The sequence below is a fragment of the Plecotus auritus genome (genome assembly GCF_963455305.1).
Source record: "Plecotus auritus genome assembly, chromosome: 3".
Classification (NCBI taxonomy): Eukaryota; Metazoa; Chordata; class Mammalia; order Chiroptera; family Vespertilionidae; genus Plecotus; species Plecotus auritus.
The window spans coordinates 129,792,581-129,811,578 of record NC_137772.1 but is presented as its reverse complement, the minus strand read 5'-3'; the positions used below and the strand labels follow the sequence as shown (position 1 = coordinate 129,811,578).

The window sequence follows — 18,998 nt, the reverse complement described above, 5'->3', positions numbered from 1 at the left end:
TTTGCCTGTGAACAAGTTGGCCTAGAACTGAATTGTTTGAAGTGGGAGATGTTGGAGAAAGAGGTTTGATTGTATTTTGTAGACCTCACCCAAATGTCATTTCTCTGTCACTTTTTAAATTGAATCTGGCTTGCAAACAGTTTGAGGATATATTTTTATGAGGAAAACAAGATTGTTGTTTTGTTGTTTGTTTTTTTTGCATTGCTGGTTAATATCCACAGACTTTGGAAACTAGGTAAGCATGTATTGGATTGACATTTTGATAGTAAACTTCAGAATACTTAAATGTATTTAGTCATCCAGTTGCTATTGTTGTATATATGTCCTGATGTTTGAGACTTTTAAAAAATATATTTTTACTGATTTCAGAGAGAAAGGGAGAGGGAGAGAGAGATAGAAACATCAGTGATGAGAATCATTGATCTGCTGCCCCCTGCATGCCCCCTGCTGTGGATGGAGCCTGCTGGGCATGTGCCTTGACCAGGAGTTGAACTGTGGCATCCTGGTTCATAGGTCAGTGCTCAACCACTGAGCCATGCCAGCCGGGCAAGACTTTTAATTTTGAATTTAGGAGAATTATGCATATAAGCTTGAGCCTTAACTGTCTTAAATGTTGGTTAGAAACCGCTATAAATCATTTAGTGTAAGAATGAAAACTTTGCCCTGGCCAGAGTGGCTCAGTTAGTTTGGCGTCATCCCGAACCCCAAAAGGTTCTGGTTCAATTCTCGGTCAGGGCACAAGCCTGGGTTGCTGGCTTCCATTCCTGGTAGGAGGCACACAGGGAGCAGCTGATTGATGTTTTGCTCTCACATTGATGTTTCTCTCTCTTCTATCTTTAAAAATCATAATACATAATAAAAGTATTTAGAAAAAAGAATGAAGACTATTTTTCTTCCCACTTGAAAGGGTTTTTATTGCATTTTTAGTCTGAGAAGAGTTTCTGTGAGGCCTGTAGATACATATTCTAGGTTTTTCTTTTTTTCTTCCTATTTCTTTCATATTGGCAGTCAAAAGAAGGCCTTGTGCTTTAGTAAAAGTGAGCAATATTGAGAAAGATTGTAGATGCAAGTTTTATTTCTAGATTTCTGATTGTGATATTGAGAAAGGGAACTATTTCCTTGAAGTCTCCTTCTGTAACATTATAAAAAAAGACACAAAAAAATAAACTTGTATTCTAGTGTTACAGAATTTACCAGGAGACCGAAAAAATACGCAGGAGTACCGGAGGCACAGGAATAAACAATTTATTTCCAGACATTTCACATGTACCAGTACAGTGACCCAGGGGAGTCTGTTTCTCTCCAAATCCTGAGCCCCCCCAATATGAAGGAAGCTTTCCCTTTATACCCCTTTAGTTTCTTTGTCCCCCAAATATGGATCATACTTTGGACCTTTTGCAGGCTTTGCAAAAAGCCCTATGTACTGGGATGGGGGCAGTGGGACCACATCTCAAGGCCTGGCCTGGTGCCAGCACTGATAACTCCATCTGGGGATGGTTTATGGCCTCTCTAAAATGGGAGTAGTATTTTAGGTAAACAGATCTTGCAGGACCAGATAATTAAAGGGGCAGTGACTAGATTCAGATTGCTAGCCCTTCAAGAATGTCTCATTTTCCCCATCACTAGAGCAGCAGTTGACAACCTTTCAGACCTCACGGACCACCAGTGGTCCTTGGACCACCGGTTGGCGACCGTTGTTCTAGAGGATGTTATACAGGATGAGATAGGACCCTGAATGGTTGTTACTTAGAACTCTGAATGGTTGTTACTTATTAGACGGGTTCTTTACCAAAGTAGGGTTTTGATTTTGCCTCAGAGGTTCACTCTACAGGTCAAATATTTTACCTGGACAGATTTTATTTATGAAATAGTTGGAACAATAGTGTGGTTATATGGTATTTATTATATTACAGACTAGAGGCCCGGTGCATGAAAATTCATGCATTGGAGTGGGGGTCCCTCAGCCCAGTCTGCCCCCTCTCAGTCTGGGAGACCTCAGGGATGGGAGGTGACCCGGCCATCAGGTGAAGGCGACGTTCACATCACACCTCTGCTGCTGCCACTCAGGCGGCTCTGGGCGGCTGGGCAGCTGCCATCCGAAGCTTGCCTGTGCCTCAGGCTGGCCCTGGGCGGCTGTGCAGCTGCCATTTGAGGCTTGCCTGCACCTTGGGCGTCGGCTGGGCAGCCGCCACCCGAGACTTGCCTGCGCCTCGGGCTGGCCCTGGGCAGCTGAGGGGACTGGGGGACTCTGAAGGCAGGTGTGCGGAGTGGCTGGGCCCGCCTCCGGGCGGACCCGGCCGTGCTGTGTGCCTGCCGCCCTGGCGGGGCTGAGGGGACTGGGTGCTGCCATCTTTGAGGGTGTGGCAGTAAATTAGCATATTCCCTCCTTATTGGCTGTGGGTGCCGCCATCTTTGTGAGGGCGTGACTGTCAGTTAGTATATTCCCTCTTCATTAGATAGGATGACTTACTAAATTAAATTAATTACTTTTTTTTTCAAATACAAGCAAAAGTTTATTTAAAAAGTCAGAGGTAGAAGAAAGGGGCTGTAGAAGAAATGGGTTCAGGAAATAAGTTAGATGCAAAAAGAAAGGCCCTTGGAGCTTAGGGGAAAAAGAGAATGGTTTAGGTCAGTGGTCAGCAAACTGCGGCTCGTGAGCCACATGCGGCTCGCGAGCCGCGGTTTGCCGCTCTGTTGATTAATGAGTTTGCTGACCACTGACCTAGACTCTCGATTCCAATAATTACAGGCTGTTGTTGTTCCTTGTGATTAAGCCCCTATTCCAGTGGTCAGCAAACTCATTAGTCAACAGAGCGGCAAACCGCGGCTCCTGAGCCGCAGTTTGCCGACCACTGGTCTAGTAAGTAAAGTCCCTGGGGGGAAGAAGAGGGGGACTGGGAAGGCTAGGGTGTGCTCCAGAAAGGGAGAGCACCTATTTGTATATTTTATGTATTTTGGTTCAGTGTATAACAATTTATATATCCTGGACTTCTCAGCATTTCTCTGACTATAACACTCAGGACTATTGTTCCTATAATGTACATATGCATTTTTATGTACTATTTTCATTTCAGAAAAAATATTCAGGGTTACTATAGATCTGGGAAATGGAAAGCACAATTTGTAGTATGGCTATAAGAGTTGGATAAAGATTTTTATTTTATTTTAAAAATTTTATTTTGGAGAGAGGAGAGAGAGAGAGAGAGAGAGGTTTGTTGTTCCACTTATTTATGATTCATTGGTTGATTCTTGTATATGCCGTGACTGGGTGGGGATCAAATTCACAACCGTGATGCATCTGGACAACAGAGCTCTCTGGCCAGGACCAAGACTTTTCCTTTAAAAGTGTTTTTTTAGCACTTACTATGACCAGTGGCTATAATGCACTATTGTGTCTTTAATGAAGCTCTGTAAGTATGGTCTTTGGAATTAGAGATACAGATTTGACTTCAGAGTCTTCTACTTAAGTTTGTCTTTGATGAGTTACTTTATTTCTAGTCTTAGTTTCTTTATCTGAAAAATGAGACCCCTTTTCATGAGGATTATTGGAGGATTAAATGAGATGGTTTAAAAGGCCAACTACTTGGCCTGGTTCAAAGTTGGCTTCAGTAAGTGTTAAGTAGCAGTTTACCTCCCTTGAAAGAGATAACATGACTAGGAAAAATGGAACCACTTAACTTTTGTGGGAGGTAGTGTTGTGTAATTAGAGAGGGCCCAAGCTGGGCAGTTCTTACTTTTCTCTGTTTTCTAATTTGTGTAACCATGGGAAAATTATCTAGACAGTCTCACCCTTAGTTTTCTTATTTGTAAATAAAGATAATGCTATCTATGTAACAGGCAGGGTTTTAAAGTTGAAGGAGAAAACTATAAAAGCTTACCTTACCTGGCACATGGTAGCAGCTAAATTAGCCTCTAAATTTTTTTTTGGTAGTAGTAAATAATATTATGCTCTGAAGTGGGTCTCAAGAAGGGCTTTTGGTTGGAGAAACCAGAATGGTTATGAATTAGTTTGTTTACTTTTACTTTGAGAGAATAAAAATGAGGGAAAATTCATTGAAGGAAGACTCTTTTTAGGAGGCTACTATTATTTGGCCAAAGTAAAAATAATATTATGGTTGTTTAGCTCATGGATTTATAGTTTTCCAAAATTTTCAGTAATCTTGGATTAAATAAACTTTGGCATCATTTTATTTATTTATTTGTTTTTTAAATGATATTTTTATTGATTTCAGACAGGAAGGGAGAGGAAAAAACATCAATGATGAGAGAGAACCATTGATTGGCTGCCTCCTGCATGTCCCAGAGTGGGGACTGAGCCTACAACCTGGGCATGTGCCCTGAACGGGAATTGAATCATGACCTCCTGGTTCATAGGTTGATGCTCAACCACTGAGCCACACCAGTCGGGCGGCATCATTTATTTTAGTATTTAAAATTAATTTTACTGAAGTATAATTTATACATAACAAAATATATTCATTTTAGTGTTCAGTTAGATGAATTTTGATCATTTATACACTCAGATAATCATCACCCCAATCAAAATAGAGAATTTCTATTACCTCCCTCATGTCCCTTTGCAGTCATTCCACTCACATCATTCTCCCATATCTGGCCTAAGGAAATGACGGATCTGCATAGATTAATTTTGCCTCTTAGAATTTCATATAAATGGAATTACACAATATGCTTTAGCGTCTGGCTTGACTCAATGTAATGTTTTTGAGATTCATCTGTGTTGCTATGTTTTTTTGTTTTGTTTTGTTTTGTTAATCCTCACCCGAGGATATTTTTCCATTGATTTTTAGAGAGAGTAGAAGAGAGAGGGAAAGACCGAGAGAAACATCTATGTGAGAGAAACCCATCAATTGGTTGCCTCCTACATGAGCCCTGACCAGGGCCCAGGCCAGGGAGGAGCCTGCAACCAACGTATGTGCTCTTGACCGGAATTGAACCTGGGAACTTTCAGTCCGCAGACCAATGCTCTATCCACTGAGCCACACTGGCTAGGGCATCTGTGTATGTATATCAGCAATTTGTTTCTCTTTATTGCTGAGTAGTATTCGTCATGGTATTGCTACACCACCATTTTATTCATTCGCCTGATGTTTGGATTTCCAGTTTTTGGCTATTATTAAAGCTGTTATAAACATTCATGTACAGTTGTGAATGCTAGCCAGAAAATGGACCAGGTCTTGGGACATGCAGTCTAACCACTAGCAGTAGCACTAGGTGGAGAAGATGAACATGTTCAATGTCATGGAGCTGACAGGACCCTTTTATACAAGGTTTGGGAAAGAAAGATGTAAGTTGTTTGTAAAGAATTTACATTGGCTGTAAATAAGGGGTAGTGGGGAAAGGTGAAGTGCGGGCTGTTCTAGGGTAGGTGCATAGCCCATGAGGAAGACTTATTTTCTATTTCTGGATTGGTTGTAGGCAGTAGTCCTGAAATAAGCAGATGCTGTGTCATCTGGGGTTTGGCTTTTTAAAAAATTTTTATTTTTTAGATAGCCCTCTGGAGGTTGATTCAAATTTGAACATACATTTAGGAATGTGGTTTTGATCTGTGACTCTGGCTCTGTTAACTGATTAACCTCTTACCTTTTCCTTTTCACTCTTCAGCCTGCTGTAATTTAATTTAGGACATCTCAGAATTTTTCTTGTCAAAGTCTTACATTTTTGCTTCTTTTGGGTAAAGTTTTAGTAGAATGGCTTAGTCATATAGTTAGTGTGTTTGGAAGTTTCTTAAGTTAACAATTTTTCAAAGTGGTTGTGTCAGTTTATCTTCTGCCAGCAATGTACTAGTCCTCATTAATATTTGACATTGTGTTTACAGCAGCGGTTGCCAACCTTTCGGACCTCACGGGATCACTAAATTCATAATTTTAAATCCCGCGGACCACTATTATGATTTTTTTAAAAAAAGATAAATACATTTGTAAAATAATGATCAGAGAACTTCCATTTTATTAATATGAAATGCACCTATTTAATATAACAACATTATAAATGCTTATTCATAACAAAACCTTCAAAGGTTGTTTAATTGTAACACATTTATTAGAGTAAGTAATTTTTAAGAAATAATTGACGCTTATTTAAGTATTACACATTTTTAGAGTGTGATATTTGCTCCTGTTTGCTTGAAATAAGTTTATGGATTTTGGCTCCGAACACGTTACTGCAAGACAGAGAGCTGTATTTATTTCAAGCTGAGACCGGTACCGAGTTTTCATTGCTGTGACAGATGAAAATGTTTTTTCGCACAAATATGTTGTTGAAAATTGAATTAAAATTTTCATTGCTTTTTCACTCAGCAATGGGTATTCACTTTTAATGGAGATCCAAAAATGAGGTCTTGATAAGGATGACTGGAATTTAGCTTTGAGACTGTCCTCGGATGATAGATTGATGAGGCTTTCTTTTTCATTCATGCTTAAATTGCTATCTTCAATGTTTGCTGCAAATGGATCTATTATCCACATATTGCCATGTCTGGGATCTTCTTTCTTTGTGTAATAACGACCAGAAGATTCTGTCAGTGATTGTAAGTGCTGTTGAACAATGATTACCACCTGCCGGTTGACATCCTTCTTTCTCATATATTCATCAAAGTTTGAAAACATTTGCAGATCTTCTTCAGCCAACCGCATTTGCCACAGTAACATTTCCTTTTGAAAAGCATCCATTTTACCTCGTAGTGTGAACACGTCCTTAAGTTGTCCTTGCAAGGATATGTTTAGTTCATTTAATAGCGAAAAAGTATCTGCCGGGTATCCAAGCTTGGCTACCCCACTCATCGTCAGAGAAGAGTTCTTGTAATTCGGGTTATTTTGCCGCTGGAAAAATATTTTGACTTCTTCGTGCAGGGCGAACAGTCCAGTTAGTATCTTGCCCTATTGTGAATCATGCTTTTGGCATCAAGTCTCAATACTCTTTGCATAGCTATAGATCCTGAAGATTTTCTCCTATGTTTTAATAAGAGTTTTACATTTTATATTTTAAGTTCATGCTCCATAGGGTGTGAGGTTTATTTAGATCAAGGGGCCACTCCCTCCCCTTGCCCAAGGGATTGTTTCCACTTCGTTATTTGTTTTAGTTATGCTGGGCCTATTCCATATCAGTTTTAGAATAAGCTTGTCTTTATTTACAAAAATCCTTGCTAGGGTCTTGATAGGAATTGCATTAAACCTATAGAAGAATTTGGGAAGAATTGACATCTTTACTATTTAATATTTCAATTCATGAATATTAAATGTTGCTATTTGTTTAGACCTTTGATTTCTTTCATTAGCATTTTGTAATTTTCAGTAAACAGATCCTATACATATTTTAAGTATATACTTAAGTATTTAAATTTCTTTGAAGTAATTGTAAATGACATTGTTTTAAATTTTAGTTTCCACATGTTTATTGTTAGTATATAAAAATGTGATTGATATTTGAGTGTTCATGTTCTATCTGTTGACCTTGCTGAACTCACTTAGTAGTCCTAGGAGTTTCTGTAGATCTTCAGTAGCATTTTAAGTTTTGTTTTTAAGTATTTTATCTTTTACTTTCTATTGTGTGTATTAGTTTCTTCTATAGTAACCAAATATTGTGGGCTTTTAGGATGGAAGCTGTTAATATCTATATGTAATCTTATACCCAATCACTTTGATGAGTTTTCTTATTATAATGATTTTTTAAAAATATATTTCTTTATTGATTTCAGAGAGGAAGGGAGAAGGAGAGAGAGATAGAAACATCAATGATGAGAGAGAATCATTGATTGGCTGCCTCCTGCATGCCCCCCCACTGGGGATGGAGCTCACAACCCAGGCATGTGCCCTTGGCCGGAATCGAACCTGGGATCCTTCGGTCTGCAGACTGATGCTCTATCCATTGAGCCAAGCCTGCTAGGGCTATAATGATTTTTTGCAGTTGATTCTTTTGGGTTTTATAGCTAAACTGTGATATAATGTGTAAATAGTTATAATCTTATAATCTTCATTTTTTTTTTTTCCTCTTGTTTAGTTGTCTATAACCTTCAGGACAGAGTTAAATAATGGTGATAAAGGACAACACCCTTACCTTCCTTCTGACTTTATCTTAGAGTTTTAGAATTGATTGCTTTGGGTTTCAAGGTATTGCATCCTAGTAGAGCTTCATTTTATCATTAGAGAGAATGCAAATAAAGTAAAACATATAGTAGATTACAGTTCCCTCCAGTGTTCTTGTATTGGGCCATTTTGTTAAATCGTTGGGAACCTGAGCATTGACATATATGTTTTTTCTTTCAACAATTCTATTGTTGAAACTCTAAAATATATTGGTAGGCCTTTCTGCTTTAGCATATGTAAAATGGTGAATATAACTAATTTTTTTTATTGGAGATTTTACAGTGTCTTATTTTGTTCATTCTTCTTTTATTGTACTTATGAATTTAGAAAGCATTGTTGATAGGACTATTTATCTTAGCCCTTTCCTGGAAATTGATTTTTTAAATGTCTTTTTATTTTAAGGAGAATCCTTACAGATTCTTTGGGAAAACTTATTTCTTGTCATTTGCTTTCTGTTTCTGAGTTGAAGATTTCAAAGCAATTCTAAATAGAACATTCCATTGATATTCTCCTAAATGAGCAACGTGCCTCTATACATAACTCCTGCTTATGAGAAGATCAGTGTGGTCATATTTCAAGGCTGCTTTATTCTATTTTCTACATTTGATAGTAAAGATTTTGATTCTTTAGTTTACTTGCCATGTAAACGAAATGACTTTAGGGTTTTTCTATGTAGGAAACATCCAAACCTGCAGAGAATTTTTATGAGTTTACTTAAGCCATTCTGGTGACAGTTGCCAGGAAGCAAAAAGTTTTGCAGTTTCTTTCTTTTTAAAAAAATTTTTATTTATGGATTTGAGAGAGAGAGAGAGAGAGAGAGACAGAGAGAGACAGAGAGAGGGAGAGAGAAGCATCCACTTATTTATGCATTCATTGGTTGATTCTTGTATGTGCCCTTACTGGGGATCGAACCCACAATCTTGGGTATGGGGAGGATGCTTTAAACAACTGAGCTGCCTGACCTGCAGTTTCTTTTGGAATTAAGGAGGGAGCATAAAGAAGATTATGAAGGCGGGAGAAATCAAGGTACAGGATAGTTAACAAGAGTATTTACTCCTTAAAAGGTCTGGAAAAGAGGATTACTTCTGGCATCTCAAAGGTGTGTTAACCTAGTCAGGGGTCCTCAAACTTTTTAAACGGGGGGCCAGTTCACTGTCCCTCAGACCGTTGGAGGGCCGGACTATAGTTTAAAAAAAACAACTATGAACAAATTCCTATGCGCACTGCGGTCCCAGGACGAGTCGGCTGCGAAGCAGGACAGGCAGCAGCACCCGGCGGGCCGGATAAATGTCCTCAGCGGGCCACATGTGGCCCGCGGGCCGTAGTTTGAGGACCCCTGATAGATGCTTAAGAATAATGGACAGGACTTGCTTAAACCTTTCATTAAAGAGGTTATAGGCCTGGAGCATGACTACCCACTCTGACCTGCCCAGTTAGGAATTTATGATTATATCTTTTTGTGAGGTCACTTTCCATCACTGGACTTGGCTGTTTTATTACAGAACCCTCTTGTCCACAGGTTCAAGTTCTTATCTTTTTTTCCCCGTAGTCTTAATTTTTTTGGGTAGCAGATAGCACATGAACTTCATGAGGACCAGAACGAGCTAGATATAAATCCCAGCTGCTCTTTATAGACTAATGGCCTTGAACAAGTTACCTAATCTCTAAGCCTACTTTCCACATCTGTATATGAATGTAAATCATTAACATTGTTTCCTCTTTCAGAATTGGGCATAAATAGCATAGTTTATAATCTTAGTATTACAAATATGCTTCCTACGGCCTTTATGTGATAGGCACATGCCCAAGTTTGGTGATCCTTAAAGTTTTATGTTTGTGATTGCTCCCAAAACTTTGAAAATACTTAGAGAAATTCTGTAGTAAAGTCATGATTTATGAAACTAACAGAATAATTCTTAGTTTAATTAGAATTCTTGGACTAAGTCTTGTGTACTCACATATATGAACATCAAATACACCTTTTATGGTATTCAGGCCCTCCCACTTTGCCCTACTCCTACTTTCCCCTGGTAAGAACATTGAATCTCATGGGATTTATGAGCATAACATGTACCCTGGCTCCTTCCTATTTTAGTATTTCTAATTGGATTGCCTATGGTAATCGTCTTATTTGGATGTGTAACTAAATGTGTAAAATAAGCCTTTGGCCCTGGCCAGTGTGGCTAGTTTGGAGTGTTGTCCCATATACATCAAAAAGTGGTGAGTTCAGTTTCTGGTAAGGGCACATACCCAGGTTGTGGTTTTGATCCCCAGTAGGGTTGTGTACGGGAGGCAACTGATAGATGTTTCTCTCTCTTTTTCTCCCTTCCTCTCTAAATGTCAATAAAAAAAAAAAAAAAAGCTTTTGTAGTATGAATTAAGAGGTGGAGGGTCAAGGACTTGAAATACTGAACTCTAGGAAATTTATTGCAATCGATTTTGGAGAGAGAGATGATTTCTGAGAGTGTTTTTACAAAAACACTTAAGAACATTTAAATATCACCTATCAAATATTCATTAAACATGTGTATAGCACTTTCTAAGAACTCACAGGGATATAAAAGTATGCTCTGGTCCTGAGTTTCTTTTCTTCCAGGGTAGTCTACAGTTAAAAACAACTAAAAATATTGAAATGCAGACATTAAATAAGTTAAATGCAAACCATTACCAATAATGTATACTATATAAGTCAGAGATTTGGTCCTATTTATTTTCTACAAAGTATGGCGAATTTTGGTTTCCTTACCTGTGAAATTGGTTATTATGATGTCTGTATGAGATTGGATATGTAAAACCCAGCTATAATGCATACAATCCACATATGTATATTTAAATATATTTTTATTGATTTCAGAGAGGAAAGGAGAGGGAGATAGAAACATCAGTGATGAGAGAGCATCACTGATTGGCTGCCTCCTGCATACTCTCTACTGGAGATTGAGCCCGGAACCCGGGCATGTGCCCTGACTGGGAATGGAACTGCAACCTCCTGGTTCATGGGTCTGTGCTCAACCACTGAGCCACACTGGCTGGATCCACATATATTCTTTCTACACTTATATATGTTTTTTATTGAAAAAGTAATGTATAGTATGTGTCAAAAATATACAAGTAGAACAAAAATGGAAAGTAAATCTTCTCATTCAAGACCCAGGTTCTTCCCCATGCATTTCTTTTTTTTTGTTGTTGTTGTTAATCCTCACTCAAGGATATTTTTCCATTTGTTTTTAGAGAGTGGAAGGGAGGGGAAAGACAGAGAGAGAAACATCAGTGTGAGAGAGAGATACATCGATTGGTTGCCTCCTATACACACCCTGACCAGGGCCAGGGATTGAGCCTGCAACCAAGGTATGTGCCATTGACCAGAATTGAACCCGGGACCCTTCAGTCTGCAGGCCGACGTTCTTATCCACTGAGCCAGACTGGCTACGGCTGCTTTTTTCACATAAAAGTAGTTTTTGGCCCAGCCGGTGTGGCTCAGTGGTTGAGTGTCGACTTATGAACTAGGGAGTCATAGTTTGATTCCCAGTCAGGGCATATGCCGGGGTTATGTGCTCGATCTATGTAGGGCATGCAGGAGGCAGCCGATCAATGATTCTCTTCAGTGATGTTTCTATCTCTCTCCCTCTCCCTTCCTCTCTGAAATCAATAAAAATATGTTAAAAAATAAAATAAAAGTGGATTTGGGCAGTCGTTCCTGTCATCAAATACAGATTTTTAAAAAATACATTATTGTTTTATCATTATTAATGATTGCTGAGTATTTCATTGTTTGAGCATATAATAATATGACCTGTCTCTTTCCCAGCACTCGATTAATGTGTTTAAAATATGTTAAATTTAAAATCTTCCTCTCTTTAGGGTCAATACACTATACTGAGAGTCCACCCTCCCAAGAAGAAGGGACAGAAAGAAAGGTCTCTTTGTAAGAAAGCCTTGTGTATCCCATGAACCAGACAGCGAAAAACGGATTGGAGTACATCAGGACTCCAGAGCCAGAAATACGGCTCAGAAAAGGACCCCAACTTGATGGTACAAGGAGAGGTGATAATGACAATCACCAAGGAGATTTGGAGCCTGTTATAGAGGCATCTGTTCTTTCTATCCATCATAAAGTAAGTTGATATGTTAAGACGGTAAGACAAATTTATGCGAGTATGGCTGGAGAGAGGATGGGGTTTTGAAAAGGAACCTTGAGCACATTTGTAAGTTTTTGTTCAGAATAATTTGAAGTCTCTTACTAAATCAGGTAGGTATTACTTGATTTCATTGTTATTCCTTTTCTGTTAACCTTTAAATCATAATCTAATTTATCTTGTTTGAGAAAGGAAATGGGTTGTGTAGTGCTTTAGTGATGACATTCTTGTTTATATTTTTGGAGAAATTTTGTTTGCATGCTAGAAATACTTCTGCAGATATTGTTTATCTCTAGTGCATATCTTGGAAATCAGTAGAGTTCTGAGAAGAGAAGGCAGATCTTTCACTTCCCAGAGAAAAGAACAGCTTTTAAATTATTCAAGCAACTATTCCTAGAAAGATCAAAGGTAGAAATATCTGTAAACAGCATTAGAAAGTCATTGCTATGTGCTTTGGTACCTTGGAAGTATGTAGCATGCATTCAATATTCTGGCTCTAGTACAGTGTTTCTCAAATTGTAGGTTGTCCCCATTAAGAGTTTATGAAATTAATTTTGGTACTAAAGGCAATGGTTAAAAATTAAACAGCAAAATAGAATAAATACTGAGCTGGATGTATACAGGAATATATATTTAAACAAACTGTTATTTGATGAAATTGTTTAGCTTTATATATACATGCATATCTGTAATAATAAAAGTGTAATATGCTAATTAGACCAGACGTCCTTCCGGATGACCTTCCAGATGAAGCTGGGGCTGCGAGGGAAGCGGGTCCCAGGTGCCAGAGGGAAGCTGGTGCTGGCATCTGGGGGAAGGAAGGCCTACTTTTGCACAAATTTCATGCATCAGGCCTCTAGTGTGTGTGTGTGTGTGTGTGTGTGTGTGTGTATGAATAATACATGCATTTTTTACTGGTAGGTCATAGTTAAAAATGTTTTAAAAGACTTCTTGAAACTGCATCTTTACCATTTTAAGAGATATACTTATTATGTGGGTAATAGGGTACTGGTTTGAACTCCAGTGGGTTGTCTTATCTGTTGTGATCTTTTTATAATAATTTTACCAGGGCTTTGTAGCAATATATGCTATTGTGGCAAGAAATTTGAGGTTACTTCTTTTATTCTTGATACCACTTTGTAACTTTATACTAGACTAGGGGCCCAGTGTACGAATTCGTTCACCTTAAAAAGAAACTGTGAGTTGCGAGGCTGAGGTGGGCGCAGGGGTGGGTCTTGGCCCATCCTCTGCGCCTCCCACCTGGCCCCTCCTGCCGCAGCCCCCAGCCCCCTGTCTTCTGAAAGCCCTGCTCCCACCGCCACCACTCCCACGTGCTGACAGTGCCGGCCCTGCTCGCACCTGCTGATGGTGCAGAGCGATTGGGGTTGGCACCTGCAGTGGGTGTGAGTGGGGCCGGCGCTGTCAGCGGGTGTGAGCAGCGGCTGTTGCCCCGAGCACCCCTCAGGAGCACGGGGAGGTGAAGAAGTTCTCAGGGGCAATCTGGGCTGGCGCCAGGCGCCAGCAGCGGGTGCGAACAATGGCTCTGGCGCCGGCAGTGGGTGCGAGCAGGGCCATTGCTGGCAGTGGCCCCAATTGCCCCTCAGGAGCAGGGGGAGGTGAAGAAGCCCTGAGGGGCGATGGGGGCTGGCAGCCGCTGCTCGCACCCACTGACAGCGCCAAACAATCGGGGTGCTAGCGGGGCCAGTGCTGGCAGCAGGTGGGAGTGCCGGGCAGGACCGCAGCGCATGGGAGCAAAGAATTTTCAGTAACTACCAGAGGCTCACCCCAATAATAGTGACCGCCACCCCGCCTTGGTCTGGCGCCCCCGCTCACTTGCTCCACCATCCCACAGCGGCCAACGCCCGCCATGTTCCACACGTGTCCCCTGGTGGTCAGCGCATGTCATAGTGACCAGTTGTTTGGTTGTTCCGCTGTTCAGTCTATTTGAATAATAGGGTTTTATATATATAGATTGTGCTACAATGACTGATTGTTTGCATGCATATGCTTGCAAGTGTTTCACACACAGGCAGATTAGTAGATTATAGAATTAAAGAAAAACTATTTGCCTACTGCAACTATAAGTGTAATTTGGCCTATAAACTAGCATTATTGTTTAAAAAGAAGTTTGAAGGATATCTTGGGCAAGAACTTCCTTTCACATTTAAGACTTTTCTTTCTTGTTGCCATGTTATAGTAATACTAGTGGCCCGGTGCACGGATTTGTGCACATTGAAAGGCAATTAATTAGAAGAAAGATTCATGCATTAATTACATTATTGCAAAAAATTGCATGTCAAAATAGTATATACACTGAGTGGCCAGATTATTATGATCTCTGAACGCATAATAATCTGGCCACTCAGTGTATATATATATATATATATATATATATATATATATATATTAGAGGCCTGGTGCATGAATTCGTGCATGGGTGGGGTCCGGCCAGCCTGGCCAGGGGGAGGGGACATTGGTGGTTGGCCGGCCTGCCTGCTGGTCGAACTCCTGGTTGAGGGGACAATTTGCATATTAGCTTTTTATTATATAGGCTGTATATTGAGTGGCCAGATTATTATGCGTTCAGAGATCATAATAATCTGGCCACTCAGTGTATAATATAGTATTATAAAATTAAAACACATGTGCGATTGGCGCCAGCAAGAGCTTTATATGTATCGTGCTTGTGTGAGTCACCGTTTATTTTTAAATTGCCAGTGTGCATCATATGGACCGGCCGGTCAGTTGGTTGGATGTTCAGTGAATAAATCGCGATGTGGTTCACGTTGAATGTCAACAAAAACAACCAAATTCACGATTGACAATGACAAATTGAAACACATGCGTGTGATTGGCACTAGCGAGAGCTTTATATGTATTGTGCATGCGTGAGTTTATTTTTAAATCGCCAGTGTGCGTTGGATATACCGCTGGTCACTTAGCCTTTTATATATATACTAGAGGCCTGGTGCACAAATTCATGCAGTGGGGTCCCTTGGCCTGGCCTGCAGGATCGGGCCTAAACCAGCTCTCCGACAGCCTCCGAGGGGTCCTGGATTGCAAGAAGGTGCAGGTCAGGCTGAGGGACCCCACCAGTGCACGATTGGGGCTGGGAAGGGATGTGAGAGGTTGGCCAGCCAGAGAGGGACTGCTGGAGAGCTCCAGGGCGTGTCCGGCCCATATCGCTCAGTCCCTAACTGCGGGACCTCAGCAGCAAGCTAACCTACCGGTTGGAGTGTCTGACCTCTGGTGGTCAGTGCACGTCATAGCGAGCTGTTGAGCAACCTTAGCATATCATTAGCATATTAGCTTTGATTGGTTGAACAGACAACCAGATGACCAGACACTTAGCATATTAGGCTTTTATTATATAGGAATATATTTAGATAGGGGTGTGAGAGGGCACTCTGCAAAGTTGCTGTTGTACAAGGTGTGGAATGCGAATGCAAGTGTGCAGTAAACCACATTGGGGGCCAACAGTGCCCCAGCAGCAACATAACCCATGGCCGAAGGTGGAATCGTGCAGCCCCACGAGGAATTGGGCTCCCTCCTCTCTGGTTCCGGGGTGCATCACTGAGAACTGCTGCTGCCACGTCACCGCAGCTCAGCAGCTCCTGCGTTGAGCGTCTGCCCCCTGGTGGTCAGTGTGTGTCTTATGTACCAGATGGTCAGATGGTCACTAAGCCTTTTATATATACAGATGTACTAGCAGCTAAGACATCCCTATCCACGCTCAGCAAGCTGTATTTTCCTCAGTTGCTGTGACCTAAATAGATGTATTTAGCTAATGAGAATTATCACTAGGTTTGGATGAATGACTTTTTTAAACCTTTTTTCCCCCTTTTTCTTTTTGTGGTAAACACATAACATGAAATCTACCCTTATAACAGGTTTCAAAAAATGTTTTTATTTACTTTTAAAAAATTAAGAGTTTTTAAAAAATCGTATTTTTACTGGTTTCAGAGAGGAAGGGAGCGGGAGAGAAAGAGATAGAAACATCAAGGATTGGGGATCATGCCTACAACCAAGGTACATGCCCTTGACTGGAATCGAACCTGGGCCCGACCCTTCAGTCCATAGGCCAATGCTCTATCCACTGAGCCAAACTGGCTAGGGCTAAAAAATGTTTTTTATTGAAAAAAATTTTTTGAGAGCGAGAGAGAGCGAGAGCGAGAGCGAGCGAGAGAGAGAGAGAGAGAGAGAGAGAGAGAGAGAGAGAGAGAAAGAAAACATGGATGTGAGAGAGAAAGATTGATTGGTTGCCTCTGATATGCATCCTGACCACGGACTGAACCCGCAACCTGGGCATATGCCCCAATGGGAATTGAACTGGTGACCCTTCGCTGCATGGGACAGTGCCCAATCAACTGAGCCACACTGGTCTGAGCCACACTGGTTGGGGCGTAACAGATTTTTAACACATTATTTCTAACTACAGCAGGTCCTTGAATAGTGTGTGTGTGTGTGTGTGTGTGTGTGTGTGTGTGTATACACACACACTGAGTGGCCAAATTATTATGCGTTCAGAGATCATAATAACCTGGCCAGTCAGTGTATGATTGTCTATGTTGTAGCATATGACAAGACTTCTTTTTTTATTTTTTCCTTTTTGAATTTATTGGGGTGACTCTGGTTAACAAAATTACCAGTTCTACAATACATCATGTGTTCACTGTATTGTGTGCTTACCACCCCAAGTCAAGTCTACTTCCATTACCATTTAAAGACTTCTTTTTTAAAGCTGAATAATATTACATTATATGTATGTACCACACATTGTCTTTATCCATTCTTCCACTATGGATTTTAAGGTTGTTTCTACCTTTTAGCTATTGTGAATAATGCTGCAAATATTTCTTCAAGATACTGTCTTCAGTTCTTTTAGATAAATACCCAGAAATGGGATTATTGGTCATATAGTAGTTCTATTTTTAATTTTTTGAGGAACTTCTATACTGCTTTCTATAGCAGCTGCATTATTTTTACACGCCCATCAACAGTGCCCAAAGGTTCCAATTTCTCCGCATCCTCATCAACATTTATTATTTTTTTATTATGGCCATCCTAACAAATGTGACGTGGTATCTCATAGTAGCTTTGATTTGCACTTTCCTGATGATTAGTGATGTTGAACATTTTTAAAAACCATATATTTTTATTGATTTCAGAGAAGAAGGGAGAAGGAGAGAGAGAGAGAAACGTAAATGATGAGAGAGAATCATTGATTGCCTGTCTCCTGCACTCCCTCTCCTGGAGATTGAGCCTGCAACCGGAGCATGTACCCTGACCTGGAATCAAACCTTGGCCTCCTGGTTCATAGGTAGATGCTCAACCACTGAGCCACACCGGCTGGGCAAGCATTTTTTTTTCATATACCTTTTGGCCACTTGTATGTCTTTGAAGACATGTGTATTCAAGTCCTTTGCCAATTTTTAAAGCAGGTTATTTTATTTTTTTTGCTATTGAGTTTAGGAGTTTCTTATATATTTTAGATATCAACCCTTTAGGATATATGGGTTGCAAATATTTTCTTCTATTCCAAAGGTTACTTTTTCACCCTGTTGATTGTTTTCTTTGCTGTGCAGGAGCTTTTTAATGTAATGTAGTCCCACTTGTCTAATTTTGCTTTTGGTATCATATCCAAGAAATCATTGCCAAGACCAATATTTTGAAGCTTTTCCTCTATGTTTTCTTCTAGAAGATTTATAGTTTCAGGTCTTATATTATATATATATGTTTATACACATATATATACACACACACATATATATATACACATATATATAATATATATGTACTCTCTATTTTTAGTTAAATCATTACAAAGTGATTTTTGTATATGGTGTAAGATAAAGTTATAATTTCATTCTTGTGCACACCATTTATTGCAGAAACTATCTTTTTCCTATTATGTAGTCTTGCCACTCTTTTTTTTTTTTTTTTTTTTTTTTTTACTGTTCTATTCCATTGGTCTGTATGTCTTTTTTTTAAAAAAAAAATGTATTGATTTCAGAGAGTAAGGGAGAGGGAGAGAGCGAGATGGAAACATCAATGATGAGAGAGAATCATTGATTGGCTGCCTCCTGCACACTCCCTACTGGGGATCCAACCCACAACCTAGGCATGTGCCCTTGACCGGAATCGAACCTGAGACCCTTCAGTCCACAAGCCGACACTCTATCCACTGATCCAAACTGGCTAGGGCTGTATGTCTTTATGGCGGTATCATACTGTTACAGTAGCTTTGTATAATGTTTTGAAGTAAGGACTTGTAATGCCTCTAGCTTTGTTATTCTTTCTCAAGTCTTAATGACTATTTGGGGTCCTTTCTCATTTCATATAAATTTTAAGATTGTTTTATGGCTGGGGTTATATTAAAGAAAGTGGCAATGAATAAACAGAAATAGAGGGTTGATCAGGTTATTTAACACAGGGTTGGAAAACCTGTCATCTAGCCTTATAGAATAGGCGGGTTATTTAATTTCTCGGAATTTATTTTTCACATGTCATAGGACAGTAGATGATGTATGTGTTCCTTTCCAGTTAAAAATAAGATTCTACATTTTTATCAATTTCTTGATATTAAGAAATGTTCTCAAAGGTTTTCAAATATACACATTGAACTGTTCTGAAATATACTCATATCCAATTTAAAAAACTGATGTGATAAAGAAAGTAATACTTCTGCCAGTTTCTAGAAGTGACTGTAATTGAATGCTTAGTAAAGGCTGATCGAAAGTAGAGAAGAAGAAAGAAGAGG

The 18,998-nt window shown here is 39.7% G+C and overlaps 1 protein-coding gene across 2 annotated transcripts in view; it reads left to right on the top strand.

Annotated features, from left to right (window-relative positions):
* ADIPOR2 (adiponectin receptor 2) overlaps window positions 1-18,998 on the top strand; it is a 76,166-nt gene that overhangs the window by 21,965 nt on the left and 35,203 nt on the right. For both annotated transcript variants that reach the window (XM_080661455.1, XM_080661454.1), the window contains exon 2: window positions 11,964-12,217. In XM_080661455.1, coding sequence (XP_080517581.1) covers window positions 12,050-12,217 — 168 coding nt within the window. In that variant the 5' untranslated portion in view covers window positions 11,964-12,049. The remainder of the gene's footprint in view (window positions 1-11,963; window positions 12,218-18,998) is intronic.